We start from the raw sequence: 22556 nt of genomic DNA, 5'->3' as shown, positions 1-22556 counted from the left end.
ACAGTGGAATAGTGGTGTTTATTCTATGCACAAGGGTAAACTGTATCGAATGCAATAAAACTATGCCTCTTAAAGCCAGAAAAAAATAAAATAGAAAAACTTCTTATGGGAAAGAAAACTAAGACTAGGTTACCTCTGTGCTGATACAAATGTTACTATTACAAGTCTCAGCTTCACCTAAATGACAGACGGAAAAGTAACTAGGTCCCGACACTGGGGTGGCTGCATGCACATGTCTATGCAACATTTTATACAGTGTGCACTCTTTCAGTCTTGTGTAAGGTTCCAATAATTAGCAATAAAGGACATGGATAACCAAATAACGAGGTTAAATAAAGAATGTTGCATGCCCCTCCGTTAGTAAACTGAAATTAGCACAACTGAAATATGTTGCATCCCATTAAAGGGAAAGAAACTACAGAAGACATGGAAGCACACTGACCACCTTCAACACCTTGTGCTTAAAGAAATACTATTTGGGTATGTAACCACAGAATGACTGTTCAGTATATTCATTACTAGGCTCAAACTTCCTTTTGGAGGTCACAGCATCTACTCACTGCTGCAGGTCAGGAGCATAATGTATACAAATTATCATATGTGGTACTTTCCTGCTCCACCATCCTAGAGACACTGAATGACGACTCGAATGCGGTGTTGGACTTGCTGGCTTCAGATGGTGTAGTGAATTGTGTCTGAAATAAAAGAAGGATAATTAGAGTCCAAACAAATTTACATTAACATTCTTTCTGCAGCTAGCAGGCTCTGCTCAGTTTGTTACCGATGCAGGCAGGAATGTTCCCATCATGCAGGGAATGTCCAAGATTGAAAACAAAGATATGCTTTGCATATATCCCAAATCCCAGTCTAGCAGCCTCCCTTTGTGTGAAAACCTACTCAAGAAATGCTCTAGTCAACTCTCTCAACACCTTAAGTTCCTTTCCTGAAAGTTACCTTTATGTTAACTGAAAAGCAATAGATGTTCAATGCTGATGCTGGCTGTAATCTTCCCTTGCCTGCGCTAGCTCATGCTGCAGGTGAGAACCCCTGAGGGGAGAACAGGAAAGGGCCTGGCTTTTGTCAATATAGGCTTGTCAGTGACCTTTAATGTTGTAGGTCCTTTTCAGTTCTTAAGATGCACATTAAGGCAGGGCCGGTCTTAGGAATTGTGGGGCCCTGGGCGAAATAGAAGATGCGAGGCCCCTCTAATTTTCATGGAACATCACATGAAGTGACATCATAGAAAACCGACATCCAGTGGCGGAGGAGGTTCGCCCCAGTGCTTTTAAGCAGTGTCACTTAAGGAAACATGAAATTATAATATATAAGTTATTATTTTATTTTTTGCTTGTTGCGGCAGCTTTGCAGGAGGGACGGGCGTGGCTGCTCTGCTGACAGAGCAGGGGAGTGAAGGAGTAGTTTGCACTCCCTAAAGTGCGCATGAACGTTTGGCCGGCCTTCGGGGCTGGCCAAACATTAATGGGCACTTTGCATGGTCTCCTTGCAGGCTGCATTACAGCCTGCATGGAGAACATGCCCAGCCTCCTATTCTCTAGCTGAGTGCCGATCCATGGTGCTCAGACCACTATCAGGAGGCTAGGAGTGCGATGCATCCTGCTTCCTGCCCTGGAAGTGGGGGAGAGGACCGAGAGGAGGCAGCAGTGATGGCAAGCGGCAGACAGGTAAGTGTGTGTTTTTTTTATTTCATTCCCTCTCCCAGCTCCGTAAAGTGTGGTTGTACTCAGTACATGCAACAAACAAGGCTAAATAAGTGCAAGGCCTAGATCCTTGTGTGTGGTTGTTAATTGAGTAACTGGATTGGATAGTAAATCTGTTGGCCAACAAAGCCTGGAGAGGAGGCAAGCAAAGACCTCTGTATCTTCACAGATGATAGCAGAATAGTTTTGTGAGTTGCACCCATCTGTATAATTGTATAACGGCTGTATAACTGCAGATCAGTAGTTTGAATTTATGTGTTGGACAATGATCCTTCCAGGATCCAATAGGTGAGCGTCATTATATAGTATAATAGCAACTCCTTAGAAAAAGTGGAATTAAACACTTTTATATGGTAGCGGTAATTCAAATGACAGCTAAAAGTACCTTTATCACACCATTACATAGGTATTGTGTGTTTCACTACTGTGTTTATACCCAATGTGTTGTGTGCATCTTTTCATGGTATTCTTGGCAAGGGCTCAGAATAACATAACCTTTAACAAGCATTGGCAAAGCCAATAGGTCTCGCCTATAAGAGCAATTGGCTTTGGCAATGTGGCAATGTGTATTTGGCATGTTGTACATTAGCGTGGCTGCTGTTCCGCATGGTTATTTATTTATTTATTTTATTTTATTTATATAGCGGGTTATAACCCAGGGGTCTCTAAGCGCTTGTCAGGTAAGCACAGCAGAAATTCCTAAAAGAGCCCTACCAGGAATTATAGCCCAACCCAGGCCTTCTGGAAAAGAACAGTTAAAAGTTAGTGGCACAGAGTGACCTTGAGTGGAGTGGTGGGAGTAGAATGTCAGACTGGATTTGATGGAGTGGAGTGTTGCAGAGTGGAGTAGGAGGGAGTACAATGTCATACAGTTGAGTAGAGGGGAGTAGAGTTCAGTGGTTCAGTGGCGGTGCAGTGTCATATAGTGTAGTACGATAGAGTGGAGTGCCGTAGAGTGGAGTGGGTTGGAATCGGGTGGAGTGGGCTGGAGTGGATTGAGACAGTGGGTAGATTGGATTGGAGAAGTTAGGGGTGGATTGGACTGTAGAGTGAATTTGATTTAGTGGAGTGAGGTTGATTGGAGTGGATAGACTGGATTGGATTGTAGAGGGGTGGATTGAAATGGGGTGTGTTGGATTGGTTTGAGGTAGGGTGGATTGGATTGGATAGATTGGACTAGAGTAGGGTGGTTTGGAGTGGGGTGAATTAGACTGGACTGGAGGGAGTGGATTGGATTGGACTGGAGGAGGTGGATTGGACTGGTGTAGTGGGGTGGATTGGGGTGAATTAGAATTTGGTGGGCAGGAGGGATTGGATTTAGTGGGTTGTGTTTAACTGGGGCGGGGTGATGGATTGGAGCAGATTGGGGTGGACTGAATGGGGTGGGTGGAGTAGGGTGGAGTGGGGTGAACAGGAGTGTGGTCCACAGGAGTGGGGTGGACTAGACTGGAATGGAGTGGGGTGGAATGTTGTGAGGAGGGGTGGATTATAGTGGGGCGGATTGTAGTGGATTGTAGTGGGGCAGACTGGAGTGACCCAGATTGGATTGGAGTGGGGCAGATTGGATTGGAGTGGGGCAGATTGTTGTGGATTGGAGTGGGGCAGAATGGAGTGGGGCAGATTGTTTTGAATTGGAGTTGAGCAGATTGTTGTGGATTTCAGTGGGGAAGATTGTTGTGGATTTCAGTGGGGCAGATTATTGTGGATTGGAGTGGGGCAGAATGGAGAGGGGCAGATTGTTTTGGATTGGAGTGAGGTAAATTGAAGTGGGGCAAAATATTTATGATTGGAGTGGGGTAAATTGGAGTGGGGAAAAATAATTTGGAGCGGGGTAAATTGGAGTGGGCAACAGATTTTGGATTGGGCTGGGGTAAATTGGAGTGGGCAAAATATGTTGGATTTGAGTGGGGCAAAATATTTTGGATTGGGGTGGGGTAAACTGGAGTGGGGAAGATTGTTTTAGATTGGAGTGGGGTAAACTGGAGTGGGGCAGATTGTGTTTGATTGGAGTGGGGTAAATTGGAGTGAGGCAGATTGTTATGGATTAGAGTGGGGAAGCTTGTTTTGGATTGGATTGGAGAAAATTAGAGTGGGGCATATTGTTATGGACTGTAGTGGGGCAGATTGGGATGGGAGGATTGGAATGTGGTGGAGTGAGGTGAATTGGTTTCGTGTGGATTGTATTAAGTGGAGTGGATTGGTGTGGGGTGAGCTGAGGTGGGGTGGATTGAAGTGGGGCAGATTGGGGGTGTACTGCACAGTTATGTGTCAAAACATAATTTCTGAAAATGCACATGAGAAAGAAACAATGTTGCTTTGCAATAACATAATCCTCACCTTTTGAGAACAGTGTCCACAAGCAAAAACAAAAGGAAGCATGAGTGCAAATTAAGAAAAGAAGACGTGGCAAAATAAAAGAAACTTGACTATAGAAAATAGATCTTTGCAACCCTGCCCTGGGCCTCCCAGCACTACCTAATGGATAAAACGCCCTGCAAAGGGGGCCCCACACCAGGACCTTGCAGCCTAGGCCCTAATGGAATGCTGCGAGGCCCACCTGCTCTGGGCTTCGCAGCACTGGATAATGGGCCAAGTCCCAGTGAAATGGGCCCCACAGATGGCCTTGCAACCTGATCGAGTGCTTCGAGGCCCATGGGATGGAAAAACACCTCCCCTGTGCCTCAAAGCAGCAGCGAGACACTTTTCTTAACACTGTACTACTGTGCCATGCCAGTCTGATCTGGATGCTCCCTCCTCCCCTCAGCCACCTCTCCTTACCTGTTAATGTCCAGCTAGTCCTAGACACAAAAGAGCCTTCTGTTGCTGGGAAACGGAATACACAAAGGGCAGACAAGGTTTTTAACAGAGGTGCTGCCCCGCCCTTGTCCTGGAGAGGCGGCATAATTGCTGGCCTTGCTGCTATCACCTACTAGACCAAGCTGTTTGTTGTCTTCCAGAAAAGATTGGGGCCTGGCTTCTGGCCAGCCACTCTAAGCCAGCACTAATATAATTCACAACTGGAGGAGGAAGGTACTAACACTCACGGCTATTAGAATCTCTGCCTGACATCCTTTAGGATTAATGAGGTAGCAACAGCGACAAACGAAAGATTCGTGTAAAGGTTTATTTTTTTTACCCAGATCAAGTTGGCCGTTCTACGTTGTCATTTTTTTAAAGTTGGATACGTCAGCTTGAAACAAACACTTCTGAAACAAAGGGCCTCCTTACTCATGGCGGGGGCCCCACAGTCTCCACAATAAAGATTCTGTGGATCAGGTCTGTGGAAGCCAGGGATGTGATTTTGTTTATTTATATAAGCGTAAGCGCGCGCACACACCCTTATCCCCCATCCCTCAAATAACCTTGAAATTCACACATGAATAAAACACCATGCCGGGGCCGGCGGCGGGGCCCCCCTGAGAAACACACACACTTTCGATATTATTTGGACGGACTGAAGAATGCACTGTGCTGTGCTCACCACTGCGCAGTGCTTTTCCCCAGGCCATCATCATTTATTATTCCTGCAACTGCGGGGCCGGCGACGGGGCCCCCCTGAGCGCGAGGCCCTGGGCGGCTGCCCATACCGCCCATGGCTAGGACCGGCCCTGCATTAAGGTCGCTGGCTGAGAGTGCTACTGTGTAACCTTAAAAACGGAATCTCTCGTTTCAGCCTGACTCTATCCTTAACACCACACCTGCATAAACATAAGGTCACAAATCTGAGTTGAGACATTGTAATCTGTGTAAACATGCAAAGTCAGCACAAAAGAACAGCTGATGTCTGCACTGTGGGTTTCATGTGTGTTTTAAACAATAGTAAAGCCTTAAATAAAGTTTGTTCAAATAAGCCTATCTTGTTGTGCAGCCTCAAAGACGCGACAGTTACACAAGGCACCGAGGCTGTCAATTCTTTCCTTATTTGTGTGTTCTTTCCAAAGTACGATTTACTAATGGGCGTTCCTTGATTGTGATGTTCCCTGTATAAAGCTATGTAACCATCGTAAAAGTGTGCTCTCTCCTTGGGTATCTTGATGGTACTTGTGGATGGAGACCCATTCATGAATGATCAAATAAATGACCTATGGTTTGACTTCGCGCCAGTGTTGTTTCCACCTTACCTGTGGCTTAGTGGTGTGACCCTGCATCAGCAGATTATTAATAATTTGCTCCACACTTCCTGAAGAAAGAGTATGGAGCTGCAGGTGCATGCTGATGGATATGGTTTTACAGAGGCACAGAATACGGTTAGTGCTAGCAGCAGGCGTCTTGGCTCACAGAAAAGTGTACGCATGAAGACCTAAGATTGTGTTAAGACCGCATTTTGAAGAGTTTCATAGGAAAAATTTTATAGTGAGGAAAGGGCAGGATGTTACAATGAAAGATTCAAATAATGAGAAAGGTAAATTGTCATTATGTGATTATTCTGAAACAACCCCAAATATTCACTCTGATTAAAACCTAATCACATCGGATGATAGATAGATCCTTAAACAAGGTCTTAGAAAACTTTGTAATGAATTGGAGAATCATTAAGAGCAGCAGTGTGAGCCACATCTCTCCTGACATTACCCGTGAGCTGGCAAGGCTATTTTTGAAAAAAAAATACTATTCGAAGTTCTGTCTGGGAGCTCGGAGGTTCATTCTAAAAACAAAAAAAACTTGAATGGCACAGGGTTTCTATCAAATAGAATATTGATCGTCCTATCACCAAACGACACAGCAGAGTTCTTCGCTGGCCTGGATATACAATAGTATGGATGAGGTGGCGCCAAACTTAGTCAAAATAACTCCGATCAGACCTAAACCAGCGTCTACAAATTCAGACCAGCTCAGCAGAAGCTCCTGGAGATGGGAATACTCAGTATGCACTCAAATGGAATAGCAAGCTACAGTTAAAGAACATAAAACAGTTGTGCGGAACTAGGAAGGAGTATTTCTCAAATAGGACTAAGATTTTTTAATTGTGCATTAAAACGGACTAAACCAGATGCATTGTACTCTAATATTATTGCATGCCAGAAGCTCTGCGACTCATTTTTTAATATAAAAAAGGGTACCCAACAATATATAGCAATTCACTTTGAGGGCCATGCAAGTGTACCTTTTGAGAGGACACCTACTTTAACTCTGGGGAGTGGGTTAGGATATCCCCATGCTAGTTGATTGGGTTCCGCTTTAGATACTTATCCAATGCATTTTGCAAGAAAGCGGTGTCCTTTCTTAGCGAAGCCCTTGGTAAGATTCACAATCACTCTTATATCTTCAGGGATTGTTCCCTCTCAATTCAAGCACTGGTAGAAGCTTTGCTGAAGAACAAAATGTTTACTTACCAGTAGGAGTAGTTTTGCAGCTTTATGAGTTTTCTGGATTCACATGCTGTGCGTTATTCTGCCATCTTGTGGATGGGTCCGGAATTGCTCTTGGTTTTTTTTGGGGCGTTGTCAACCGCCATTTGGTGCCAGGTATGTGACATCAGACAGCACCCTGGAGGTCGTTGTGCGTGGTAGCCATCTTAGGATTCTTTTTTCTTTAAGACTTTAGTTTATAGTCCTTTAGATGGTTCTTTTTTTTACTTAGATTAATTCCCACCTGTTTGTATTTCTCGTAGGGGAGGTCGGTGGGTCACTTGTGAATCCAGAAAACTCAAGCTACAAAAATACTCCTACTGGTAAGTAACCATTTCGTTATGCAGTACAAATCATTTTCTGGATTCACATGCTTTGCATTAGACTACGAAGTGGTTTCTCCCCTGTTGGGGGGGCTGTGGTAAGAGCAAGACTTTGCGAACAGGTGTTGAAGTACCTTCTGTCCTATTTGTGCTTCCTAATTCATTTGTATGTCCACACAGCAGTGTTTGGTAAAGGTGTGTGGTGAAGCCCATGTGGCTGCTGCACATATAGTGTCAATGGGCACATTGGCCATAAATGCAAAAGTTGCTCTCTTTTTCCTAGTGGAGTGAGCTTTTGGACGTCTCGGTAGTTCTTTGTTAGCATTTGCGTAGCATAGCTGGATTGTTTGGACTATCCATCGTGAGATTGTAACCTTTGAGTCAGGCGTACCTGTATTGGTATACTAGTAGGCAACAAACAGTTGTTTTGATTTGTATGTTTGTTCTGTACCTTTTGGGTAGTACAGTAGTGCTCTCCGTACATCCAGGGTATGGAGGCTTCAATCTCCTTTTGCTGTTGGGTTTTTGAAGAAAACCGGGAGGAGAATATTTTTGGTCCAAGTGATATTTGGATACCACTTTTGGCAGAAATTGTGGGTTTTGTTTTTAAAATGACCTTGTCTTTGTGGATTTGCATGTATGGTTACTGTATAGTCAACACTTGTAGTTCACTTACTCTCCGTAGGGATGTGATGGCGATCAGGAATGCTGTTTTGAAAGCAATGTATTGGAGTGGGCTTAAAGAGTTTTGCCATTAGTTGTGTGGGTGCTGTATTTAGACTCCACATAGGTACTGGCACTGTTCTAAGAGGAGCAATTCTTTTACTTCCTTCTAGGAATAGTTTTACGAAAGGCCTTGTGAAGAAGCTTTTGCATGTTTTTCACCTGGTGTATGCTATGATGGCAGGGGGGTACACCTTTATGCTTGAGTAGTTGATGTGACTGTCTAGGAGAGGAGCTACGTATCTGATTACCTTCTCCTGTGTGTTTATTGAGCTCATTTGATTGTTAACTGTGCACCAGGTGGTGTATCGTTTCCATTTTGCGCGTAGAATTTTCCTGTACTTTGTTCCCTTGCCTCTTTTAGAATTTCCATAGTTCGTTGAGGCAGGTTGAGGTGCTCAAACTATGTATTCAGTCGCCTAGGTGTAGCGAGGTTGGTTCTGGGTGAAAGACTTGGCCCTGTTGCATGGTCAATAGGTCCTTCTCCGTATTGACTTTGATTATCTGTCCTTTGGACATGTCTAGCAGACTGGAGTACCAGGTCTGTCTTGGACATTGTGGAGCAATAAGAATCGCTTCAAGACCTGCTGTTGTATCGAGTGTATTTGGGGGGTCAAGGGCCACTAAGAGCCAGTGACAGTGGGGCACCGAGGCAGAGGGGCTAACTCTGTGCAGGCGTCGGTTTCAGTCTGCAGTTACGTCAGTGGGAGATATACCCTGAGTAATAACCCTCTCTGATGTAGTCTGGTTCCCTGTGTCAATGTCCATCTCTTGGAGTGTGGAGACCATTGCGTCCCATTGGTGTAGGATTACTACTCTTAACTTCATATCTACATACCCTGAAGATATGTATGCAACAACTTCCTTATGGACATCTGTTCATGGACTTGTGGATCAAACCCTAGGTAGACATTCTGTCAACATAGTGACAAGCGGGGCTGCATATAAGCGCCACCTAGGGGCGTGGATGTCAGTTACTTTCTAAGGCTGGTATGCCACCTCAGGCATATAGTCCATCAGCAAAATGTGCAGATATCTATGTTGGCACACTTTCAGATGGCAAACAAGAGCCCATTCCACAGAATGGGATCAGTGAGGAATCTGCAATTAGGATCAAATTTCCACCATAAAAAGCGATATTAAAGACAAGTAACCTAGGAACAGAAACCTTTTTTTTGTTGATATTTTTTATTGTCATCATAAAGGGCAAATGTAAAAGAAGAGAAAAAAACCCTAAAAAGGGCAAATAAGACAGCCATTTCAAATCAAGGACGAAAGGAGCAAAATCATTTACAATAAGGAACACATATGATCCGGACATCAAGATATTAGCAAAGTATATACAAAAAATATAATCTTTTTTCCCCCGTCTTTCCCTTTCCTTCCTTCCCTTGAACTGCACCTCCTCATTTAGTTAATTAGAGTGATGCCTTCAGATCCATGGGTCCCCACATTGCTTCTAGCTTAACAAAGGAACAAACACCCCTAGCTTGAGCCAGAGCTGTTTTTAAACCAAACGTTCCCTTAACAATAGTCCACCACTTGCCAATAGATGGCAGTATCGAAGAGACCCATGCACGAGCAATAGCTAATCGAGCGGCGACCATCAAAATTGAGAAAAGTCGTGCGAGTGCTGGTTTATCTCCCTTATAGCCTAGCATAATTTCTGGGACTGTTAATGAGGAATCCAATCCTAATTTAAGATGTAGCGCCTGGCCTATCGTCTGCCAGAAAGCCTTAAATTCTGGGCATTCTATGAACATGTGTATGAGGTTAGCAGCATGCATTCCGCATTTAGGGCATTTCGTCATATCCCCAAAGTTGTTCCCTTGGGCCCATTTGGCTATCTTTTCAGGTATGGTACAACATGCATACCGTACACAATTGCTGTAGTTTTAAGATCACAGAGTGGACCGTATCGCCTATGTTTCCTAAGGCCTGTTTTATCACGCCAGGTGTTACATCGATCCCTAGTACTTTTTTTTTTGTAAGTCTGTTTATTGCACAAGAAAGCAATCCATTTTTAACATACATATGTATCAAGGTAAATATCGAGATGAATAAGCTGAGTCAACAACCAATAATGAGATGTATCACAGAGGGATTGCAAACTTCTAGAATGACACAGTGCGATAGTACATTTTGCTTTTTTTTACGAAACGAGAAATAAAAAAGAAAATCATATAGGAACTGAAGAAAAAATAATTAGCAACATACAAAGTGTGTCAAATCGGTAAGATTGCGAGTACAGTAGAGGAGATCAATCAGCACAAGAAACAATTCCTTTCTCAATATGGCACAGTAGGAAATGAAAACATCAAGGCGTTCAGGTACAGACCAGTTCTCTGCCAAACATCATAGGAGTGACATCGGAGTCCCACAGTGAAAAAGGCAACACCCAAGGCAGCCCATGAGGTCTTTCCGCAAACCACCGGAGCGACCAGCATCGATGCTCAGAAGTGCTAATCATATATGATCCGAATGAAAATAACGATGGAGGCAGTTCCTACGTGGCAGTGTAGCCCTCCCTATCCCACCCCCGCTGGAACAAAGGAGTTAAGCGATTGGGATTGTGCCTCCTGAGCGAGCGTCGCCACATACGTCCGGTATGGCCCCCATATGTCAATCGGTCTGGAAGCAATTGGAATCATTTCTGAATATTCAACGCTGTTAATATTACAGTAGGCCATACTACGGAGCCAAGCGCGGACTGTTGGAGCGCGCTTGGCACACCAGAGCGGCGCCATTTCACGTTTAGCTAAAAGGAAGCCAATGGATGCCAGTTTACGAAGAGGGCGTGGGAAGTTGGCAACATAACCAAGCAGCGCAATTTCAGGGCTGGGTTGCAGGTCCATGCCCAATATGTCCCCCAGAACCCGGTGCATTTGTAGCCAGTAGGTATGCAGTTGCGGGCAAGTCCAGGAAAGATGGGCGAAATCTGTCTGTGGGGCTTTGCATTTAGGGCAATTGTGTGGCCTGCTAGAGTCAATTCTATGAGCAAGTGCGGGAGTGTGGTACGTCCTCCTCAGGAACTTTAAGTGTATAAGTTTATGTCTGGTGTTAATGGACACTTCTCTCGTGGTAGCACAACACTCCGCCCATTGATCGTCTGTGATCTGGATGCCCAGGTCGCCCTTCCAAGTGGCACGCACCTTTGCGTCGGAGGAAGGAACTGAGGCAAGGCATAACTTATACAACTTAGATACGACATGTGCCCCCTTCTGGTTCTTTATTATAAATGTGAGCGCTGGGGTGTCATCAGGAGGGAGCGGAAATGTGGGGAATTCAGCCCTAAGCATTGAGCGAAGTCTAGTCAGCGTAAATGAGTCCATGAACGCCCGGTCCGTGAAGCGGTGAACTTCCGTAAGGGAGAAAGCATGGCCGTCCGGGAAGAGATCTCCGACCGTGTGTAATTGGTATTTGGACAGTGTGCGCTGTACCACCGATTCGCCTGTAATGGGGAGCCAATGAGGGTTAGGCAACGGCAGTGCAGGCAAGTATAGTTTCTCAATGTGTAATAGGCGTCGTATTTTATCCCAAGCCCAACATGTAGTGGACAAAGGCTGTATGTCTTGTGGGTCCCCGAGGGAGTCCCCTAGGAAGGATGGAAGTGAGGGCCACAGGGAGTGCCAAGTCAGTTTCAGGTCTCAGATACGGAATCCTGGCATCCGGGTGAAACCAAGGGTATGCGTACGAGCTCTGTGCCACTAGGTAATAAAGAAATAAATCTGGTACTCCGAATCCTCCATGTTCGTAAGGGAGTGTCAATGTGCGCCAGGCCACTCGTGGGTTTTTACCGCCCCATATCAAACGCAGCAGTGAGGAGCGGAGTTGTGAAAAAAAAATCTTGGTGAGAGGGATCGGAATGTTGTTAAATAAATACAAAAACAGGGGGAGGACAATCATTTTGATGATGGCAATCCGGCCAGCCATAGACAGTGGGAGGCGAATCCAGCGTTCCATGTGATCTTCCAAAAAATCAAGGGCGTGTCCGTAATTCAAACAGACAATGGACACTGTGTCTAGGTGGATGTGGATACCCAAATATTTCACGGAGTCGGTGCTCCATTCTAGAGGGAACGAGCAGGTCCACTGCAAGGTGGAGGGGGTGAGCAGGAAAATGACTGATTTGTGCCAATTTATTCTAAGGCCCGAGTAGTCGCCAAACCGGGTAATCTCCGACAATAGCGGCTCCAAGTTGGACTGAGGAGTCCGAACATACAAAACAGTGTCGTCGGCATACAGCGAGACTAATAGTGGCCCGGTGCGGAACTGAAGCCCCCTGTGGAGATGTTTCTCTTGAAAATGTCGTACCAGGGGGTCCATCGCAATGATGAACAGGAGCGGGGATAGCGGACACCCCTGTCGGGTGCCTCGTGAAAGTGTGAAGCTTTCAGTAATGGTGCTGTTCAATCGTATCCGGGCGGTGGGAGCCGAATACAGTAACTCCACCGTCGCCACAAACATAGCAGGCATCCCAATTCGTCTCATAATTGACAAAAAAAAGGGCCACTCCAGGGTGTCGAACGCTTTCTCCGCGTCCAGGAACACGGCTGCAGCTGGTGTGGAGGGCTCAATTCTGTGTAAAACAGAAAACAGTGTCCGAAGATCGAGGGAAGTGGATCGATGTGGGACAAATCCGGACTGAGCCGGCGAAATGATAGTTTCCACGAGCAGCGCCAAACGAATTGCAAGGACCTTGGCCAAAATCTTGTAGTCCAAGTTCAAGAGGGATAGGGGCCTATAGGAGCTACACAAAGAGGGGTCACGGCCCTGTTTGGGTAATAAAACAATAACCGCTTCCCGGAGCGTGGGTGGGAGAATGCCCACCTCCAGCGCCTCGGCGTATACCTCGACAAGCCTAGGGACAAGTTCCTCCTTGTATTCCTTGTAAAAGTCAGCTGAGTAACCATCGAGGCCGGGAGCAGAGGAGCTTTTCAATGAGTCAATTGCCTCAATTATAAAATCCGGTGTAATGGGCATGGCCAAAAACTCCTGCATGTTTTTCTCTAGGTACACCATGGCTATTTGATTCAAATACGGTCCCGGGTTGCGGTGTTCCCCCGTGAGTGTGGAAGTGTAAAGGATTTTGTAGTATGACAGAAAAGTGTTGGATACATCGGGAGTGGAGTGTTGTCGTGTACCCTGTGCGTCAATCACTTCAGTAATGTAAGCTGCTTGGTGTGGCGGACGAAGCATTTGCGCCAATAGTTTGCCTGGCCTGTCACCCTCGCAGTACTGCCGCGCCGTGTAGTGTTTACCCATGAACCTCCGTTCCCGATCTGCAGCGTCCCGAAACTCCAAAAGTAGCTCAAGGTGTTTAGCCTCACGATCCGCAGAGGGATCCTCAAGGATCTCCTTCTCTAGCGCAGTGATATCAGTTTCAATGCGAGTCAGGGTGGAGCGAATCTCACGCAAGGACCCTACTTGTTTGGCGATGCAAACCCCACGTAAGGTGGCCTTGAAACCTTCCCATAACGTGGCCCAGGAGGTGACAGAGCCAGTGTTAATGTTGAAATAGTCGTCGATGGCAGTGCGGATGTCCTCCTTAAAAGTCGGATCCAGCTGAGCCCTACCAGGGAATCACCACTGCCTCTCGTAGCCCCCTAATCTGGGGACCGATAAAGTTAGTACAATGGGAGAGTGGTCGGACAGGGTGCGAGGAAGCGTGGAAAGGCCATCCACCCAGCACACAATGCCCGGGGAGAGGAGCCAATAGTCAATTCTAGTACTGGTATTGTGGAAGCCAGAGTGATGTGTATAATCAGTTGTGAGGGGGTGCAGTCTAGCCTCTATGTCCAATAAGGAAAAGTGAGAGCAAATTTCCGCCAGCACGGAGCGGGACCTGAGTTTGCTGTCCGGAGAGGGAGAAGTACTGTCCCTGTCAGGATTTATTAATATGTTAAAGTCTCCCCCCAGAACCAACAAATCAATGTCAGAGTGAAGCAGCGCCATCTGTAGGTCCTGGAAAAAGGCCGGGGAATCCACATTGGGGCCATAGAATCCCACCATTGCGATCTTATATCCAAACAACACTCCCATTATAAGCACATATCTGCCCTCATCAGTTTTACTGCCAGTCAATACAAAGGGAACACGTTTGTGCACAAGAATTGCAACACCTCTAGCGTATCTGCTGTAACAGGAAAACACTCTGTGTGACTCCCAACCCCTAGCCACTGAGACCACGTCCAACTGCACCAAATGAGTCTCTTGCAAAAAGAGGACATATACCCCATGTCACGCTGCATAGTTCAGTACCTGATTGGGCTTCCTTGTGGTGTTTAAACCACGAACGTTCCAAGACATCAAAGTCAGTCTGGAAGGACCAGACTGTAAACCTATCCTGGCCATAACTCCACAGTAAAGATAATCTTCGGCAAGTGTGCATACGACAGTCTACTCCAATGATTCTCGCAATTTCTCACAAACATATATGTCCACTGAAACAAAACATATCCCAAACCCCACCCACCCTCCCAGAATCCCCAGAGAGGCGATCCACAAACAATTGCTGAACAACAAAAGTTACAAAATTTTAGTGACCATTCAAGGAAACGGTATTGCTGCAAAAAGAAATATGTTAAAGCCCCAGAAAATATAAACAACAAGGCCTGCGCCATAGGGGGTAGCAACGCCACTCCAAGCGGGCGTCCCAACAAGCAGATTCCAAACAGGAGACCAGTCAATAAACGTTGGAAGGTCCACATCCAATAAACAGTATTACGAAAAGGGTGCCAAAATTAGTTAACGTTAAGCAGTCAGCCCTGGCCAGTTTCAGCAAAAAGGTCAGCACTGGACTGTGTCGCTGCGAGGTGGAGTATGCGGCGCTGAGCCAGAAGCTGCCGATGAGCCCTGCTTCTTGTAGCCATGGCAGAAGTCTTGTGCTTCCGCGGGAGAGTCAAAAATGCGGAATCTGCCGTTCACATCCACCTTCAACCTGGCTGGGTACAGCATAACTTATTTCAGTCCTAAATTCCAGAGGGTGGATTTAACTCCATTATACTTGCGACGTGCCTCCTGGACCATCAGTGTGAAATCGGGGAAAAAGGACAGCCTGCTGCCCTGCCACTGCACTTCCCCAGCCTCACATGCCGCACGTAACACTGCGTCGCGGTCGCAGAAGTTCATGATTCTGGCGATAATGGGTCGTGGTAGTGGGCCAGGGGGAGGCTTAGGCCCCAGAGACCTGTGTACACGCTCGACAACAAAGCCAGCAGTGAAGGTGTCTCTGCCAAATAGTTCAATTAGGAGATTTTCTACAAAGGTGTCAAACCGGCCTGTGGCAGTCGTCTCCGCCACGCCAAGAATGCAAATGTTATTGCATCGACTACGCGCTTCCAAGTCTTCAGTTTTGATGGCCACGTCTAAGTATTTTCTCAACCCGCTCCAGTCTCTTAAGCGACTTAGAGGCGCCATCTTCTATGTCCGAATCGATCCCTAGTTACTTGAATCTAACCCAGCGCCAGTTTTTCACTACAGTCGATTCTAAAATTACACATACGTTTATACATATCGCCAATTAGGGACTTATTATTCCCCCCGTACAGGCAGTCCCAGATCATAGAATACGTTTTTGCGTTCACCGCCAAGTTTTGCCCCAGGTAATCCCTGATCTGTAGGCATTTGAAAAAAAAAAATGGTAGGGTATTTTATAACTAAGTCGTAAACCTTCAAATGACATTCCGCTACCATCATACAAATCGCCTCAGAATGTAATCCCATATTTAGACCAGGATTTACTGGCATGGTCATTGAAAACCTCAGGAAACATAGGGTTCCCCCACAATGGGAGTTTATCATGAAATAACGATAGTTTGCCTCTGGCAGCCATAGCCCACCAAATGTAAATACGGTACCTTGCTGTCTTAAACCTAACTCGCTTAAAGTAGTTTGGGTCATTGGTGCGATAAAGAAATAGTTGGCTATCGTTTTTCCAACATCAACCGGTAAAGAGTCTTTCTGGTCAAGGCTGAGAAGGCTGCGGAAACGTCCAGCAAACGCAGCCTAAAAATAGATTTTTATTTTTTTTGTCAAACAGATTTTATTGTTGTCCACAGTCATAAAAGCAGGGCACAATCCGCCACCACGCCGACGCAAGGGCCCACAATACAATGAACAACGCACGTACCACATAGCCAGGTTAAGGGGACAGTACTGCATAGTGACTCAAGTCACCGCTGGTCTGTGCTTTTTAAGTCAGTAACATATAGTGCTCGTGTGGCCAGGGTTGAGTCTCAGTTTGGTCTAGAAGGGAGAAATCCCAAGAGCAATGGCACAATGCTTAAGTCTTTAGCCACTCTGTGCTCTCCCATCCCCTGAGCACCATCAGTACCAGCAAGAGCGTTCCACTAGTGGCAAGTCCCTAGAGCACCAGGATATCTGAGGGTGGACATTTTACCCTAATGCAAACAATAAAAAAGAAAACCCACATCCTCCAACTCTCCCTACCTACCCCCCCGAACTCCCTCTCCCACCCCCCCCAGTGGTGAAGTGCCATACAGTAGTGCGTCAGCTCTATGAGGCCTTTAAATCTGGAACAAATGCATGGCCCTGAGAGTAGAGTGGCACACCGTGGAAGGTAGGCCCTTGGAGAGAAACGAGACCAGTGGTCCCCAGCGATACTCAACGTTCTTAAAGTCCTCACGAGATATGTCGGACATACGCTCCAAGCTGAGCAATTGCCACAGGCGGGAGTGCCACAGTGACATCGCGGGTGCCTCCTTCTGCTTCCACGCATTAGCAATCGCTAGTTTAGCAGCCCCCAAGCACAGCCACAGAATTCGTTTATCGGCTCTGGTTTGGTGTTCTAGCTGAGGGTCCCTAAGGCCTAGAAGGGCTTCTGCCAGCGTAGTCAGAACCGGGTACCCTAAAATGGATTTTATCTGAGCAAGGATCTCCTCCCAGAACGGCCTAATGGAGGGGCAATCCCACCATATGTGCTGAAAATCTCCCAGAAGCCCAGACCCCCTCCAGCACCTATCTGATGTTCCTGGAAAGATCTTCGCCAGTCTAGATGGGTATAGGTACCAGTCTGCCATTACCTTTAAATGTGCCTCCCTCAGCTTCGTGGAGCGGTTAAAGCGGAAGATATCAGCCCACAGGTGCGTCCACTCCTCTTCCCCAATGTCCCGCTGAGCCAACCCCTCCCACCAAGACATGAAGCGCGGCCGTGGGGCGGCCTCTGTGAAGAGTAGGAGTTTGTACAGCGTCGAGATGGCCCCCTTCATGGATTTAGCCTTGAGAAGGAATAGTTCCAACCTGGTAAGAGGTCTGGTGGCTCCCTCCCTAATCTGTGGGCCCAGAGCCCAGTGAAGGAGTTGCGCGTGGTGGTAGCGCTCCTGGTCCCCTACCCCATAGTCCCACTTGCAGTTTTCAAAAGTAAGTGGATCGTAGTTGTGGAACAGATGCGTGAGTGCCAGACAGCGGCCCGTCTTCCATGCATCGAACTGCCCCTCTCGGAGCACCGGAGGAAAGGAAGAGGTGAAGTGAATTGGAGTAAGCGGTGAAGGGAAGGACGTCCAGCCCTCCCTCTCCGCCACAGAGTCCCACACTTTTAGGGTGGTGCGTGTCGGGGTGCTAATGTATGCATTGCGGGTCCTGTCCTTTTTAGCGCGCCAGATCAAGTCCCAGATCGTTCTGCCCGCCACGCTGCGGTCCATATGGAGCCAGTGTTTCTCCGATTCCATCTGTGCCCATTCAACCAGGATGCGCAGTTGGGCCGCTTTATAGTATAGGCGAAGGTCGGGAAGCCCAGCTCCTCCCTCTCTTTGTGGGCGTCTTAGCATGAAAAAGGAGAAACGTGCCCTTCCCCCCGCCACACAAACTTCAGAATCATGGTCTTTAGGCGCGCAAAGAAGTCCTCCTCTAGTTCTACAGAGAGCGCCTGAAATAAATAGAGCAGTTTAGGTAGGAGGGTCATTTTGATGGCATGTATGCGACCCAACCAGGAGAGAAATAGCGGCATCCAACGCATCAGCTCTTTTTGGATGCGGGAGAGGAGTGCAGGAAAATTAGCTGCGTACAATTGATCAACCTTGGGAGTCAGCTGGACCCCTAGATATTGTATGGAGGAGGGTGCCCAGTCTAGCGGAGATAGCGCTCGGAGCTGCGCGGCCTCCGCCTGAGAAAGTGTTAGGTTAAGTATGTAGGATTTGTCCAGGTTGACCCTGAATACTGCCACCCCCTCAAAGGAGGCAAGTACGTCTTGTAGATGAGGGAGGGAACCCAGCGGATTGGACAGAGAGAGGAGGACATCATCCGCGAAAAGCGAGATTTTGTGGGACTCTCCCGTGAAGGGGAGACCCTCTATCCCCTGATGTTCCCTAACCGCTATAGCCAGGGGTTCTATGCTGAGGGCGAAGAGTAAGGGGGACAAAGGGCAACCCCGTCTAGTCCCCCTAGAGTGTACAAAGGAGGCTGACTGCACCCCATTGACCGAGACCTTAGAGCTTGGGTGTCGATAGTTGGCCTGGAGCATTGTAATAAATTGAGGGGAGAAGCCAAACCTCGTCAGGGTGGACCACAGGAAGCTCCAATCCACGCGGTAAAATGCTTTTTTGGCGTCAAGACTGATCAACACCGCAGGTATTCTAAATTTGTTGGCCTTCTCTATTAAATGAACAATGCGCCTGGTGTTGTCATGGGTTTGCCTCCCTTTGATAAAGCCAGACTGGTCAGAGTGGATGATAAACGGCATAAGGTCGCCCAGTCTCTTGGCCAGTATGGAGGAGTAAAGTTTGGCGTCTATGTTAAGAAAGGCAATGGGCCTATAGGAGGCACAGTGGGAAGGGTCCTTGCCCGGTTTGGGGATCACCGAGATCACTGCCTCGGATATGGAGGCGGCAGAGCTGCCATCCGCGGCCATACGATTGAAAAGTCTGACCAGGTGAGGCGCGATCTCGGATGTAAAGGTCTTGTAGAAGATCGCAGTGTACCCATCCGTTCCAGGTGCCTTATGGGCCTTAAGCAATTTGATAGCCCCTTGGACTTCTTCTAGAGTGATAGGGGCTATAAGGGCTTCGTTCCACTCCGGGGACACCTGTGGGATGGGCAGGTCCCTCAGAAAAGCGCGCTGGCGTTCAATGTCAGGAGTGTCCGCCGCATATAGAGATGCATAGAACGCTCCAAAGAGGTCTGCCTTGTCCTCGTCCCTGTGAGTTAGGTTCCCTGCCCCATCACGTATTCCCCCAATATATTCCCTTTCCCGTTTGTCCTTCAACTGTCTGGCCAGGTGCTTCCCCACTTTGTTACCCTGTGTATAGGATAGGCTGCGCAGCTTGAGGAGGGTGCACTCCGCCCTATTGTTATATATGGCCCGCAGCTGGCCCCTAAGGGCCGTGAGTGCACGTTGTGTCTGCCTGGTAGGTGTCTGCTTGTGGGTCTGTTCTACCTTCGATAGCTCCTGCTCTAGGCCTTCCCTCTCCCTAGCGCGCTGTTTGTTAAGGGCCGAGTTAAGTGCAATGCATTTACCCCTCATAACCGCTTTGAACGTGTCCCAGGTGTTGTACTCCAAGGTCTCCCCCGGGTCATTAAAGGAGAAGAACTCCCCAATCGTTTCCCTCAGCTGCGTGCACGATGTCTTGTCCCTTACCAATGCTTCCGGGAAGTACCAAAGCGCTGGTTACGGGGCCCCACCAAGCCAGGTTAAGCAAATAGTGTCCATCCCATGGTCAGAAACAGAGACGGGGAGGATCTTTGCGTCCTGCAGGGAGCCCTGTAGGGAAAGACTGAGAAAGATGTAATCAAGTCGTGAGTAGGTGTGATGCACATGGGAATAGAATGAGAAGTCCCGGGTGGTCGGGTGTGCCAATCGCCAACTGTCCAGGAGCCCCATGTCCCCCAGAAGTGCCTGGATAGAGTCTGGGAATGTGCCCACGTCAGATCTTCTACTGTGTGTGCTGTCTAGAGTTGGGTGCCAGACCAGGTTGAAATCCCCCAAAAGGAAAATAGGACCCTCTGCAAAGTCTGTCACTTTACCCAGAAGTGTAAGCAAGAAGTTCTTTTGGCCAGTATTGGGGGCATATACCGATACAAACGTGCACACTTTACCCTTCAATCGGCCCTTGACCATCAGCCATCTCCCTTCTCGGTCACTCTGTGTGCACATAGGCTGGAACTGTGCAGCCGGGCTGAACAGCAATGCTACACCCTTTTGTTTCATTGCCGCAGAGGCTTTATATATCAGGGGGTATTTTTTGTGCTTAAGCCGATGGTCTACCGATTTCAGAAGATGTGTTTCCTGCAATGCAACAATATCTAAATGGTGGTCTAACACATACTTCCAAACTTTCTGGCGATTCTGCGGGGAGTTCAGTCCCTTAACATTCCAGGTTCCGATTGTCACAGGCATTTGGGGACAAAACCTGACCTCTCAACTAAAAATGCCCTCCCCTGTCCTGCCCTCCCAGACCGGGGTATTCCTACACACTTCATGTCCCGTCCGCACCCCCGCCACCCCCTTGATTCAGTGCCAGGATAGATCCCCCTCGCCCATTCCGTCAACACTTTCTCGTCGGAGCTCCCTTTCAACCCCCCAAACCACAGGCAGTAGGAGGCCCCTGGACCAGTGCAGCATGTTAACACCACGTATTCCCCCCCCCCCCCCTAACACCCCCCAACAGGATAGCAGAACAGCAATCCCCAACTTGAAACTAGGAACTCGGACCATGCCTCTGGTCCCAACCTCTCCAGTTTGGAACTGCAGTCAAAGAGTACTTGTAATGGGTAGGTGGCAGTGGCGGCTCGACGGCTCGAGACCCCCCCGCCCCATTCCCCACCCCTAGCGCCACATTCATCTGTGCATAACCCCCCTTACCGGACCTCATGAGCCTGCCCCCGTGTCTTTGGAGACTTCCTGTATAGCTGCTGCCTTCTCCTGCTCCATGGTCTTCTGGTCAGGCTTGAGTGGTTTCTTTGACGACCGGCTGCGTCGCACCTTCTGCCAGTCGTCGCTTGAGAGGATGTGGGTGGGGACCCCGTAGTGCCTCCATTCTCGTCAACTCCTGGGTGGTTCTCCTCGTATGGAATCCCCAGCACGGAGTAAGTGTCTCTCAGGGAGCGCAATTGATGTAGGGTCCAAATTCCAACGAAAGATCAGTCTGAAGGGGTGACCCCAGGAGTACTGGACCCCCTCTTTGCGGAGAAACGTGGTTGCTGGTTTGAAGGATCTCCTCTTTTGTAGCGTGATCGCTGAGAGGTCTTGAAAAAGGTCTAGAGCCTGGCCTTGATACTGAATGGGCTGCTTAAGGCGCCCCGCCTTCAGGATGCGCTCTTTTAAGGTGTAATCGGGTAGAAAGGCTAGAATGTCAGGGGGGACCTCGGGACCTACGTGTCGGGCCCACTCGGTGTGCTCTATCAATGCGAATTTCGAAATCGTCTCCTTCAAGTACTGCCCGGAATAGTCCTTGTAGATAGTTTGCGACATCTCCCTCCTCAGCCGCAGAGGGTACATTTCGAACCCTGATGTTGTTCCGCCTGGAACGATTTTCTAGGTCCTCCGTGTGGGACTGGAGGTCTGTCTGTTGCTCATGAAGCCGGACAATTTCCTGTCTGAGGAATTCCACCTCTTCACTCTAGCTTGACCGGAGAGCTCATTCGCTGCCACTCTTCACCTAGGTCATCAACATCGCGGCAAAGCTCTTTGTATTCCCCCGCCATGTCCTGTCGGAGGGACTGAATGTCCTCCTTGAGGGAGGTGAAGAGAGCCTCCATGAAGGCCTTGGTCGCCAGGGCTTCTCCTCCTTCTCGGTCAGTCCCTTTTGTTGGGGGCCCCTGAGCCGGCTTGTCTGGACTCTTTTCAGGTTTGGGGTTCCCTTTCGATAATAAGTCCATGATGGTGCGATTCCCCTTGCGATTGTTGGCCGCCATCTTCCCTCTCCCAAGTAGCACGACTCTGGCCGGCCTCTCCGCCTGTTTGCTAGGGGTTCAGTCAAGCCATCCGGGCCAGTATCCAGGCCAGGAGTCCAGCGCGGTCAGTTTATGCAGCAAGCCGCTGGCGGCGCAGTGCCCCTAGGCCATCGCTATGTCCCGTGGCCCCTCGGCGTCACCAGTCTCACCGTGGCTCCAGGCGGCCACCCTGCCCCTGAGGTCGGGGACCTCCACTCACAGTGCGCCGTAGAAGCGTTCGTCGCCTCAGGTCTTGCTTCCTTGTACTACGGGTCCGCCGCCGGGCCCCCTCTGCAATAGTCGGGTCCTGTTCCTGTAGTAGATCGCTGACACCTTCCGGGGGACCAGGCCGTGCTCCCCGACTTCTCGTTTCACCACGTGGCTTGTTCTCTTCGGCCTCTGACTCCCAGCTATATGGTGTAACGGCTGCGGGCTGCCTGGTTCAAGCTGAATTTCGCCAATACCGGGTCTCGGCGCCACCAGCGCCCCCTGCCAGCCCGGCTTATGCCCCCTCTCTGTGGCGTGGGGTTCCCCAGGGGGGCCGACGATGCAAGCGT

At 48.4% G+C, this 22556-nt stretch overlaps 1 protein-coding gene across 5 annotated transcripts in view; it reads right to left on the bottom strand.

Annotated features, from left to right (window-relative positions):
- LEMD1 (LEM domain containing 1) overlaps positions 1–22556 on the bottom strand; it is a 492643-nt gene that overhangs the window by 119274 nt on the left and 350813 nt on the right. For all 5 annotated transcript variants that reach the window (XM_086923443.1, XM_086923442.1, XM_086923440.1 and 2 more), the window contains one exon: positions 615–695. In XM_086923443.1, the coding sequence (XP_086779569.1) occupies positions 615–695 (81 nt within the window). The remainder of the gene's footprint in view (positions 1–614; positions 696–22556) is intronic.

The sequence above is a fragment of the Lissotriton vulgaris genome, chromosome 5 (genome assembly GCF_964263255.1).
Source record: "Lissotriton vulgaris chromosome 5, aLisVul1.2, whole genome shotgun sequence".
In the NCBI taxonomy this organism is placed as follows: Eukaryota; Metazoa; Chordata; class Amphibia; order Caudata; family Salamandridae; genus Lissotriton; species Lissotriton vulgaris.
This window is presented reverse-complemented; position numbering and strand designations above follow the sequence as displayed.